General features: G+C 53.6%; 4 protein-coding genes across 4 annotated transcripts; 2 read left to right on the forward strand and 2 right to left on the reverse strand.

Moving 5' to 3' along the window:
- Positions 1 to 73: 73 nt before the first annotated feature.
- On the reverse strand, positions 74 to 5,906 carry KRP23_12086 (uncharacterized protein; the record flags this gene model as incomplete). The annotated part of the gene is made up of 2 exons (XM_067882677.1): positions 74 to 170; positions 253 to 5,906. 2 exons carry the CDS (start codon positions 5,904 to 5,906, stop codon positions 74 to 76), a joined length of 5,751 nt encoding a protein of 1,916 aa, XP_067739694.1.
- Positions 5,907 to 6,252: 346 nt separating this feature from the next.
- On the forward strand, positions 6,253 to 6,681 carry KRP23_12087 (Thioredoxin-like protein YLS8; the record flags this gene model as incomplete). Its single annotated transcript, XM_067882678.1, has 1 exon — positions 6,253 to 6,681. The coding sequence occupies one exon, from the start codon at positions 6,253 to 6,255 to the stop codon at positions 6,679 to 6,681; it is 429 nt and encodes a 142-aa protein (XP_067739695.1).
- Positions 6,682 to 6,875: 194 nt separating this feature from the next.
- On the reverse strand, positions 6,876 to 8,059 carry KRP23_12088 (Nucleoside diphosphate kinase 7; the record flags this gene model as incomplete). The annotated part of the gene is made up of 2 exons (XM_067882679.1): positions 6,876 to 7,923; positions 7,998 to 8,059. The coding sequence occupies 2 exons, from the start codon at positions 8,057 to 8,059 to the stop codon at positions 6,876 to 6,878; spliced, it is 1,110 nt and encodes a 369-aa protein (XP_067739696.1).
- Positions 8,060 to 10,487: 2,428 nt separating this feature from the next.
- On the forward strand, positions 10,488 to 11,843 carry KRP23_12089 (uncharacterized protein; the record flags this gene model as incomplete). Its single annotated transcript, XM_067882680.1, has 1 exon — positions 10,488 to 11,843. One exon carries the CDS (start codon positions 10,488 to 10,490, stop codon positions 11,841 to 11,843), a length of 1,356 nt encoding a protein of 451 aa, XP_067739697.1.
- Positions 11,844 to 12,337: the final 494 nt, after the last annotated feature.

The following is a 12,337-nucleotide window of genomic DNA, read 5'->3' on the forward strand; positions in this document are numbered from 1 at the left end:
GCAGCTTCACGCTAGATCATATTCGCATTTATATTCATTTCCGAGGAACTTGTTTATTTCTTGAGCACTCGTTTCAGGTGTAGCCCCCGTAGCGGTTGACACCCTGGTCGTCCCTGGTCGGCGGTGTCGAGGTGAGCCGGAACTCAGCTCGGCCGGGCGCAGGCGACGAGCTGCGTGGAATGACAAAGCCAAGGTTCAGTCCATCGCTGGCAAAACTGGCAGAAAACAAACTCTGCAGGGAAGCATACTTACTAGGGCGACTCGGTGGGGATACTGGCGTCCGACAGCCGGCGCTTCATGATGCCGCGCCAGCCGCGACGCCGCCTCTGGGTCTCTTGGAAAGCAATGTAGCGCTCCACTACGTAGGCTTGACCGGCTTTGACGCCCATTGCGATCACTGGTAATAGAGGCAGCGGGCCAGCGAACCACGGCGCCACGAGCCGACTCGACTGAGCGATGCAGGCCAAGATGGCGATTCCCACGCTGATCATGGAAAGCGCGTTCCACACCGAGAAGCGACGCGTGAATGTCGACGATGAGAGCGCCAGCGATACAATGCCCATGATGGGCGACACGACTAGAGCAAGAGGCGGCGCCAGCAACACCGGTACCATGATGGAAGCGCTGCAGTCGTGATCCACCTCGCCGTTGGTCACGCACTTCAAGTTCACCAAGATGGCGAAAGTGATGGCAAGATCCACCATTAGCAGCGTTAGCAGCGAAATGCTCAGCATCCACGATAGGTTTAGCGAGCTGCTGCGAGGTAGGTTTCGAGGCAGTAAGTGAAAGCGGAGGAATGACTTCAACATTTGGCGTGGTGCCCGATCCGCCAAGCGTTCACGCAGCTCGTCGGCACATATTAGCACACCTGGTACAGGAAGCGATGCGTCCACCGGTCCAAGCCACCCCTCGTAAAAGGTGTGGTGTGCTGCACTGTTGTGGCGTTTCTTATTCGTAGATCCAGAGCTCATAAGCACTAGAACATCGTCTGGGTCTCCACCGCGTCCAGAATGGCCATTACCACCTTGACCATCTCCGTGCGAGCTCGACGACCGAATGCGCAAAGCCTCTTCTCGAATACTGCTCACAGGGTCTTGTAACGGATTGGTACTTCCTGGCCCATTGGTACTGCGGCTTCTACCACGCGACGAGTTGCTATTGGTGAGAGCTGTTCCCCACCCGCCCATATCGTTTAGCATGCCATCAGCATTATTAAAGCTGCCGTTGCTGCGGCGGGGGCCCGGGTAGTCCAGAGAATCTCCGCGACCGTATCCGTACACGTCGTTGATGTTGTAGTAATTGGTATCTTTGGAGTAGTGGCTACCGTAGCCGTGTCGGCTCGAAGACGGTGGTGCTTGCTGGTGGGGCTGTTGGAGATTACTGTTGCTGCCAACGTTGTCCAGTGAATCCTCTGCGGTAGTAAGGAAAAGGCCGAGCTTGAATTCTTCACCCATGTCCAGCTCATCCTGAACGTAGAACCTGCCAAGGTAAATTCGTAGTCCGCCGAGCTTGCTTGAATTGCTTCCCAACGCTGATAATGCACGCTGCTTCTCCAGGTACACAGCAACAGGAATGAGAGATTCCACTAATGAAGCTTCGTCGCGCTGTACGACACGTAACAGCTCATTGAGCTCTGCAACAAATTCAATCCACGGTTCATCAATAAACGCTGTCAGTTCTGGGCATTGTGGAATCGAGCGTACAAGCAGATCGTTCGGGTCCAAATAGTAAGGAGAGAAATAGGTTCCACAGCCAGCAAATAGGAGTACAAGCGGTAGCGAAGGTTTCCCGATTTTGGTCGTAGGCACGCACACAGACTGCGAGCTTTCCTTGTACAGTAGTTCGAGATAGATAAGAGAATAATCAGCGCAATAGCCCAGCTTTACAGCGTTGAGCAAACCACGCGCACGGGGGCCTTTCATACAGGCGTGGTTGTACTTGGCGACAATCCGCTTGAGTTCGTTAACGCGGATGTGTCGACGAAACAGCTTCACCTCTGATGCGAATGGATAGCACACAAGTGCCACCAAGAAGTACACAATTTTCCCCCAACTAGAGCATGGGCCCCGTTGCCAAGCGAGCACCCGATTAATCCGATCAGCCAGATTCTTAAACTCAACGTCGTACAAGACTTTTTTTAGCGATGGCGGCACCGTTGTGCGGAGTTTAAGCGGGGAGTCCGGATCATTGTACCCAGCAAAGTAGAGTCGAGCCATGTGCTCGGGTAAATCACGCTCCATAAGCTTCGGATAGCCGACCCGGGGCCAGTAGAAGCAGCGGAACAGCGAAGCGAACCAGCTTCGTTGAGAATTCGCTACAGCAGAAGACAACAAATGCTGACGCTCACCCTTGGAACCTCGGCTATTATACATGCGAGTATATGATGGCTCCTTGCGGTTGCGGCATGCATACCCCAATAAAATAAAGAAGGCCACGATGCTCATGAGCACAAGAGCAAACCCGAACTCACCACCACACGCATCCAGTAGTTGCTCAATCGGAGAGACGCAATAATAACCTGAGTAGCCAGGATCACAAGCCCAATCACAGCGCGCACTACTTGCACCAAGTCCAATGTAGTGTGCGTTCGATGGAGCGTTGGTACACATTACACATTCAGCGCTGTTGCTCTCAGATTTATATTTCCCCACCGGGCACAGCCGGCAAAAAAGACCACCGGAACCAGGTGGACACGGAAAGCCGAAGAATGATCCGCTTGCGCCAGCCGGAACGATAGACTTTTGAGCCACAGTCGACGCGGGAGTGGGTGTTGGCAACACTGGCGTGTCGTCTCCACCACTGACCAGTTTATAAGAGGTAGATCCTCCCGCTACAGTGTAGTTACCGTCGAATCCTCTGGTGCATCGGTCGAATGTACTGAGTTCGCACCCCGTGAGCTGCAGACGGCCTCCGCCTCCACCGCCTCCACAAAGCCTGGGAACGACCTTAGAACTCGTCGGCGATTGCGCTTCTGCCTGTTCATCAGCAGCTTTATCCTGGGTCTTTCCAATAAGAAATGCGGGCTCCTGCCACTTCGTATCGCTCACAAAACTCTCGACAGCATCGGTGCATTCAGATCCACCTCCGACTGCACTTATATGTCCATGACCGCGCAGATATAGAGCTACCGACAGTCCCAAAAAGCCTCCTGATCCACCTCCGGCACCACTCGCACCACCGTCACCATTGCAGTGAATCTCGCCATTCAACACGAGACCCGAGGCCCCAAGAAGGGCGATACCTCCACCATTTCCACCATCCACGCAACCCCCGCCCGAACCAAGCATACCTGTACCTGATCGCGTTCCGTAAGGCAGACCACCGGAGGCGTAATTGCCAGTGTTGGTCACCACGCTCGAGTCAGCTCCATGGCCACCGTATCCTGCACCTCCGCCGATGGAACCAGCACAAGACCCCATACCAGGACCCTGGTTAGCCAGCTCTCCCATCCCATCCGCTGATACAATGGACCCAGGCGATATTTCGATATAATCAGTCGCACACAACAATACAGCACCACCACGGACGTGACCGACAGGCTGCGGAGGAAGTTCGACGTCTTCCTCTAGCTGACCCTTTAGTTGATCAGTCAGTTGCTTCTTCTTCTCTTCTGATTCCCCGACGTAAATCGACTCACGTGCGTGCAGAACTAACGTGAAGTTGCTCATTATCGGCAATGCCGCAGGAATATTTGGTACTGTAGATCCTTCGTTAGAACCGCCATGACCATCCTCCTTTCCCATATCCTGCTTCAATGATCGAAGTGATACCCACTGCTGCTCCTTACAGGATCGGAAAGTCGACTTGATGTTGGGTGCGTTTAGCGTTTCGAGTTGGCCGTCAATAGTGATCGAAAACTCGGACGATACAGATAGGGCACCAACAGCGATTACACCACCTAAGAACACATCCCCGCCACTCACAAGCGCTAGCATCTTGTTGTCAAACAGCTTTGTGGTTGTCTTAGAAGACGTCGCTGTGGTTGTCATCGGCGTCGCAGGTGTGACGATGATAGGATCGAGTGCACTTGACACATTGGCATCAAGATGAATGTTCTGGCTTGTAATGATCTGTGCGCTCCACGTAAACTCTAGTGCTGCAGTCGCATCCATTGATACAGACCGAGCAGAGAGTTGCAACGCGCTAGTGGGCATGATCATCTGCGATTCGCTGGAGATCACCATGTCCCGCACGCGGATCTCCAAAACGGGTGGTTTGCTGCTGCTGTGGACGCTGATTGAATCAGGTAACTGGTGCGGCAGACCCACTAGTAGCGCGTCCAAGAGATACGAGCCATTGAGCACCTTCAGATCTCCCCCGGGGAGTTTCAGACAGCCAGTTGCGACCACAGCGCCATCTGAAATTGTCAATGCATCGATGTTCCCAGCCACGTCATCGCCAATATACAAACTTGTGACTGCTCCGCCGACAACCGTGTCTATATCATCGGTATCAATTGCTTCTCCGTCGTCGTTGAGTACACGATTGGCCCACAAACGCTGCATGTTATTGTCGACTAGTAGCTGCCCTTCGTGGACACCGTCTGAGTGCTGTACGACCTGATAGTACGTACCTGCCGCGCCCGCCAGTGCTGATATCTGGACATGTCGAAAGCGCTTGCTCTTCGTCAACAATTCCTTCACCTGATCAGACTTCAGCGTTCCACCCGTTGTATCAATTGCGTTCGTGTCTAGTTGGCTTGACATATACGTGATCTGCACGCGGCCACCTCCTCCAGCTGGAAAGCAGTGCGTGATTCCTCGGTCTCCAGCGTTATCCGTACAAAAGGCATCACCACCCTTAGCCTGAACCTTTCCGTTCACCGATAGCGCATTAGCCGAGATATACACGGAACCCCCTGAGCCACCACCCACTCCATCGATCGCAGGCGCTCCGTTGGCCTGGATAGAAGCACTATCCATCACCACTACATCTTTCGAGGCTCTAATCTGGATTCGGCCACCTCCATCCACTGTGACAACATGATCACTGCTTCCATTCCCTGCAATCACCGCACGACTTCCACTTCCAAGAAGAAATGGTGCAATTCTCGCACTTGGGCCGCCGGATACCGCTGAAGAGCCCGTCATCACTGTCGGATCTGCCATCAACGCCTTTTCCTTCGCCCACAAGTCCGCCAACTGCCAGCCGGCGCTACTCTCCTTCAACAGCGCCTCCTTCTTTTCAATCAGATCGACGTCCACCGTTCTTCCTCTCACGTCGAAAAACCCTCTCGTCGTCTGCTGGGTGAGCATCGTCATATTGGCAATGAGTCTCTGTCCGCCGCCTCCTCCATGACTCGCTCCAAACACATCTGTGCCTGTAAATAAGCCGTGGCCATCCCGGAACGCGCCGCTGTAGGACGCCGAGATCTGCGCCTGCACCTCCAAGTGCACAAACGACGCTTCAATGCTGAGCGACGACGCACGCAAGCTCGCCTTGGAGGCAAGCAGCACCATCTGGCCTGATCCAATGTGCAGCAGGCAGTCATCCCCTTCTACTGCGACGTCCACCCCGGGAGCAACACGGAAATTTCCAGCCACGTCCCAGTGGCAGGTAAAACCTGAGACTGCTGGTACTTCAGTTTCGTCATCCCCGGCAAAAGATGATGTCGAGGTACTCCCAGTTGATACCGTCGCTACTGGCTGTGGGGCCTCGCGATGGCCGCAGACGAAGGAGATGGACCGGCGGAACTCGCACGAGGACGTGCTGGCGTTCCACGCGCAGTGGCTCAGGAAGTCGGCGCAGTGTGGGCGCGTCTTCAACGTGTCGACTTCAACTGCAACGACGGAGGCGGAGAGCAGCGTTATAGCTATAGAGAGGGAGAGCAGCACGCGCAGCAGAGGAACAATGCTTGGACGTCTGCGCTGGGCAACAGGGAGCAGCCCCATGGCTGCCAGGGACATACACGGACGGAGAGTGCGGAAGGCAGTGCCGCCTACGTGCCCGTTAGTGCGGATATTCGTATGTGAGGGTCGCCAGAATGCGCAGCCGCAGAGTGATGGTCCAAGCCATCTCATCTCTTCCGCCCGCCCGTATATACTGATATACACTATCTGACAGTCATGATATCCATATTCAGAGCTATGTAAGTATGTGAAACACTTCTAGCAATGTAGATGAGGATTACAGGAAAATATCATTATATGCGGTATGGAGAGTTAATCAATGCCCCACTTTAGTGACATCCGTCGTGGCTGGCACTACACATGTCGCCGTCATTTACAGAAATTTGCAGCCACTACTCAATTCATGTCGTACTTGCTGCCGCACCTGGAGAGCGGTTGGGCCGTGGACCAGGCCATCCTGAACGAGGGCGACCGCGTGGTGGTGATCCGCTTCGGCCACGACCACGACTCGACGTGCATGCAGATGGACGAGGTGCTGTGCGGCGTGGCGGAGGACGTCAAGAACTTCGCGGCCATCTACGTGGTGGACATCACGGAGGTGCCCGACTTCAACACCATGTACGAGCTGTACGACCCGTGCACCGTCATGTTCTTCTTCCGCAACAAGCATGTCATGATCGACCTGGGCACGGGCAACAACAACAAGATCAACTGGGCCTTCAACAACAAGAGCGAGATGGTCGACATCATTGAGACCGTCTACCGCGGCGCGCGCAAGGGCCGCGGCCTCGTTATCGCGCCCAAAGACTACTCCACCAAGTACAGATACTAGGTGACACACGACAGCCAGGGAGATGGATCTAGCTACCTACCTCCTACCTAGCCTTCCAGTTCATTTAGTCTCAGATTGCTTTTTACTTCCTTCTTCTGAGTGCGTTGTGTGTGTTGCAATTGTCTTTTTTAGAGTATGGTAACTAGCAAAGGAGCTGGTGCTGAAGAAGATAAAGTGGCTTGGCCACGAAGAGGTTAGCTGCGGACTTGGCGTCGAGAGAGGATGTCGAAGAAGTATTGGCTCTCCAGGACGCCGTCTTCGGCGAGATCGGTGCAGTGCACGGCGTTACGAACGCGGTCGTGGCCGAACTTGGCACGGAGTGTTTGTGGCTTGAGCTCTTTGGCCATCTCCACGTCCCAAGGGCCAGCACTGGCGCGGAACTGCGTCACGACGTCGTTTGTGTGCTGCCCCACCAGCTCCAGCGCAAGACAGGGGCCGGTGGTGAGGTGGTCCACGGACTCGTTGAAGTGCGGCACGACGCCTTCGTAGACTTCGAGGAACTCGGCAGCGGTGGTGCGATCCAGAATGAAGAGCTCCATGGCCGTGATACGGACACCCCCGTCGCGCTGGATAGCAGCTATCACTTCACCAGCCAACCCTTCTTTCAACACGTGAGGAAGTACCACACAGCACGTACAGTTTTCAAAGGTTGCGGTGGGAGCGTGAGGCGTCTCGAAGTAGAAGCTACGCAGTTGTTGTGCCTCCAACACCGATGCTGCGCTCTCGAACTCACCCGGCTGCGCATTAAACCGAGCACTCAAGTTATTCACTACCTGCTTGAGTTTTTCGAGGCAGTTCTCTTGAACGAGCTCCATAGCTACAACCGGGGCGCCCGCCAGTTGGTCAACACGCGCTTCAAAGTCCGCAGTCCCGCGTTGCAGCTCGAGCAACTTCTCCGCGTGTGGGAAGCCCACACACATCATCTTGACTGCCGAGAACGCAAACTGCTGATGGGACAAAAAGTCCAGCACCGAACCGACATGGTCGACCATGCGAGCTTTGATCACCAGGACGGACTTCTGCTGTTGTCGTCCCAGTTTCTCAGCGGTGAACGGGTCCAGGTAGTCCTGCAACTCAAAGTGGCGGCCGTAGATGAGCACCTTGGACCCCAGGAAGAAATCCTTGACCGAGAGAGTAGCGGGGCACTCGCTCTTCTTGAGGAACAGGCGACTCGTCTTGGTGTCGAAAATCTCGACGTTGTGCGTGTCCACGAAATACCGCACGTTGTACTGACGATTGAGTCTGTAAATCAAGTCCAAGAACCCGTCAGCCGTCATCAAGAGCAGTTCTACGACTGCAAGATCTGAAGGACGCACTGGGCATGCGTGTCGAACCAGCGAGCTTTGAACGAGTAGATGGTCTCACGAATGGCCTGCATGGTTTTACACCGAGACGGAGGCTCTGCAGCAACACAAAAGGCTCAGCTAGGACCAGGGCCATGGTCTAGGAGATATCGATGGGGAGATGCACATACAAGCCGGAGGCGGCAATGGAGAACTTGATGATGAAGCGCCCCAACCCGTGTCTGGCCTTTTCAGCGAATGGGCGCCTCTAGATCCAAAACCGCCGATTACGCGCTGGGAGAGGTTGCTTAAACTGAGTGGCGTGACGTTATAGGCGGTTCACCTCTTGACAACACAGCACGGCGCTGATCATGTGCATGCATGTCGCTTCGCTGCGCAGTGAGGTACGTTGATGTCATTTAACCGCAATTCTACTGCTAACGACTTCTCATGTCCGTCTGCCGGTTGCCACGTGCATGCATGTCACTGATGATCGATGTATGGTCGTTGAATAGTTACCAGCGTCAATTGTGGCATTCAGCTGGTTCACAATTGTCCCTTGGATTATTGGCATGGAAAGACCTGGCCAGCGAGTAAACTTCATCTCAACCAGCAACATCAGGTCATTCTCCTTTTACGCAAGTGACGGCCATGACGTTTGGTTCGCCATTATCGCTCGAGTTCTTCAGCGCGACAGACTTGTTGATTCCTACCGAGTTAATCCTGTCCGAGGCCTCGGAAATCAAAGCCCAACCGGACAACAGGAAACCTGCTCGAAGAACCAAGGCACCCAAAATCCAGCATGGCGAGCGTCAGCGACGCGAAAAGGAAGCGCTGAACAAGGAGCTCGCTCGCTTACTGCAGAGTTTGAAACGGGAGCAAGCAAGGAAGGCTGAAGAAAAGGGGAACAAGCAAGACCCGGCAAGGTCAGTGTGGAACGCTCTTGCCAGGAAAGGACTAAAAGAGCGACTCGGTTCTGAAGCACATCAAAGATGGCTTCGAGAAGCTGTCGCCGGGAAGGCCACGCTTATTGTCGACCTGAAGATGGTCGTACGCCAGCACCTCAAGATTTCCAGGCTTCTCGCTGCACAATCACAGAGCAGTTTGTTTCTTGAGCCGACAGACGATTTACTGTACGCCATGGACGTGCATGACATTGACGTCCTCTACAGCCAGACAGACTCGGTCTTCAGCTCCTGTCGCTTAGACATGGGATCCGTCGAAACGACAACTTTTCAGCGTACTGCCAAGATAATTGGTGATGGCGTGTCGATCCAGTTCGTTCGGAGGCAGCACATGTTATTCAGCTACGACTGCACTTGCCAGTCCATTTGGATGCTCTCACATTTTGTGCATCGACAAGAAAACCGAGAAGACTATGCCGGTATTCAAGACCCAGAAAACACGATTGCAACCAAGTTTCATGTCACCAAGTGCATTGACGGAGGAAAACAACTCTCGCTAAAGGAACGAATCGTCACGCGGCGATTTAAGGAAGAAAAGCGCACAGTTCTCGTGTGGAAGGCGCTTCTCACAGGCGAAGGACTCTGCAAAGGGATGCAAACGGAGGAGACAGGTTGGAGCATTATACGACCATCGGCGACAGGATTCGGAACTACTGTAGAAGTGTGCATGCGGCAAGTGCCATTGCATCTGAGCCACCTAGAGCCTGTTACAAAGCAGTTCGAGGAAATGCTTCAGAGTGTCATCCAAGAAAACAGTCAAGAGATCACGAATGGAGCAAAAGAGCTTCTGCTCGAGAACATGTTGACAGGCATTGGTGCTTAACACGCGATAGGAAAACAGAACCACCATTATACGCAACGAGTTTCATTTACTGTACGCTAACTACTTAGCAATTGTGACAATGCCCAAAGCTGCGAGCTGTCGACCGGTTATCAGTGATATGCATATGACCAGCATAATGCTGTGTTGGCCGTATGCCACTCTGTTTATCGCCAGTCAAGCAACCTCTGTCGGCGGATAATCAAGGCAAACACGGGGTTTACCGAGGAGATTTGAAAATGGTAGCTCGTTTTTGTTCTTCTGTACGCATCGTGTACCGCGATAGGCACCCGCTCATTGAGTGATACATAACAGTAAGAACTGACACCTTCGAAAGGGGTCTGATGATGAGGCAGCAGACTTCTTATTTGATAGTACAAGCAGCCAGACTTTTTATTAGCGTTACCGCTGTAACAAACTTTAACTTATTCACGGAGTGTAGGAATCACCCAGCACCCAGCTTTAAAAAAACTGTATTTGTAGAAGTAGTTTGCACGATGTGAGTATCTCGAGCGCCAGTCCACCGTAATTTCGGTGTAGCAAGCAGTATACAACGCTGTACTGTTGGCGAGAGCATTCCATACAGGTGGATCTCTTTCAACAACCTTGACTTGCTGAAAGGGTACTGGTAATACTACAATAGTATAATATTGGCAGAGGCAACAAGCACTATTTTATGTACTATCTATTTGAACTACTGTAGTGTTCCAGACCAAAATAGTAATTCTCACATACGCAATGGCGTCCCACGACATCTCCTTCCTGGCGTCACTCCGAGTGCCCCAGGGATCCATTGAAGCTGCGACTTCGCCCCCTACACCCCCAAACACTGCTCACCCCCTCCCCTCTGCTTCAGCTTCCGACACTCTCTCCTCTGCGAGCAAAGCCACGAAGAAGCGCAGCCACTCGACCCCTACCAGAGACCGAGAGCGTCGTGAGCTTTTGGCGTTGCGCGTGGAGTCCGTGGAGCTTGGAGCTCAACTGCAGCAGGCTCGGGAACATCTTGCAGCTGCCAGAAAGAAACGACAGGAGAAAATTGCTTCTAGCAGCAGCAGAATCGTTAGTACAGTACCAGCCTGGAGACACATCGCACGCCGCCACTTAAGAGCGCGAAAGGAAGCGGAGAGCGAGAACCGACGGCTCCGGGAGAAAGTGGAAGATCATCTCAAGTGGGGCGATGCGCTGCAGGCCAAAATGATCCAGAGAGGGGGTGGAAATGCCCACAAATCGCCTCGTGCCGCGGCCACGGCGGCAGCACTTGGGTCTGTGGCCAATCCGTTGTTGTTGGCGGAGGATGAGGAAGGCATCACGGATTTGGAGTTGGAACTGGACGATGCGGACAGAACAGAGCTGGAGATGCTGGCGAGCGGGCTGGATGCGGCGTATTCGAGGGTGGGCAGCGTTTTCAAGGAGCATGAAGTAAGTGAAGTGCCGTTGGGAGCGGTGTCGGGACGCAGAACGGCGCTGGGTGAAGGACAAAAGGGCGATGCTACGGCTGTGGAGCTGAGAGACACTAGAGTCATCCCATTTGACTTCGAGCTCTCTATTGACGCTGCGTGGAACGCGTGGGTGCTGTGGCATCTGGGAGGAAGCTGCCGAAAGAGTGTGTCGGCGCATCGGAGCTGCTCGTATCCGGATGTTGCCAGACCGGAACATACCTTTGCCGTCAAGTTTCGACTGCAATGCCCAATGTCAAAGTTGCTGCCTGAGGCTGGGCCTACGTTTCTAGATTTGAAGCTGGTGCTGAGGCGATACGTCGAGCAAAACCGGTTAGTCATGGTGTGGCGAGGGCTGTCAGCAGGTGAAAAGGATTTTGCGGGCTTGTTCACAGATGAAACGGGCTGGGTAGTTCTTGAGCGTATGAAGCCATTCGAAAAGCAGCCTCTAGGACCCGGCGGCGCAGTAGCAGCAGCAGCGAGAACGTCAATGCGCTCGTGTGTTCGGATGACACCCAAGCGAGCCGATGACTGCACGGCAAGGCCGACCCAAGGGCGCAATTTGACTAATCTGGTTGTAAATTCGTACGAAGAAGACGTCAGCTTTATCTACCGCGAGATGGAGGCCCAACTTCTGCGTTCGACGAGGCATATCTGAGGCTTGGGATCAAATGTGTGAAGAGGAATGATAAGAAGTATGGGCACTATTGATGTTGAATTGGCGCTTCACATGATATTCATCTTATGAGCGCCTTCAGGCAATGAGGTTTGACCATGACGATCATTTCCTCGCTGTTCTTTCGGACCGTGTTCTGGGCAAAGGTATTGAAAGCGATGGCTGTCGGCGAAGAAGACACTGAGCACTGCGAAAAATTAAAGGCCCTTGTCGAGCACAAACCTGCCCGAGAGTTCCCCAATAATCATCACTAGTAGTGGGCCAAGATCTGAAGGCACTCGCTGTTGGGTGGAAACCAAGGTTGGCCGGGTCATTACGCTGTTCGTTGCTGAATTGGGTCATCTTGCTCCTGTTCTCATGACCGCGCTGTCAACATCCCTGCCTATCGTGACACCCCTACCGATACTACATGTGGTAACGTTGTGCGTCTACCATGGAACGGACTATTGTGCCAAGTACAGCTCGATCGTGTTCGA

The sequence above is a fragment of the Phytophthora ramorum genome (assembly GCF_020800215.1).
Source record: "Phytophthora ramorum isolate Pr-102 chromosome Unknown Phyram_PR-102_s0014, whole genome shotgun sequence".
Classification (NCBI taxonomy): domain Eukaryota; phylum Oomycota; class Peronosporomycetes; order Peronosporales; family Peronosporaceae; genus Phytophthora; species Phytophthora ramorum.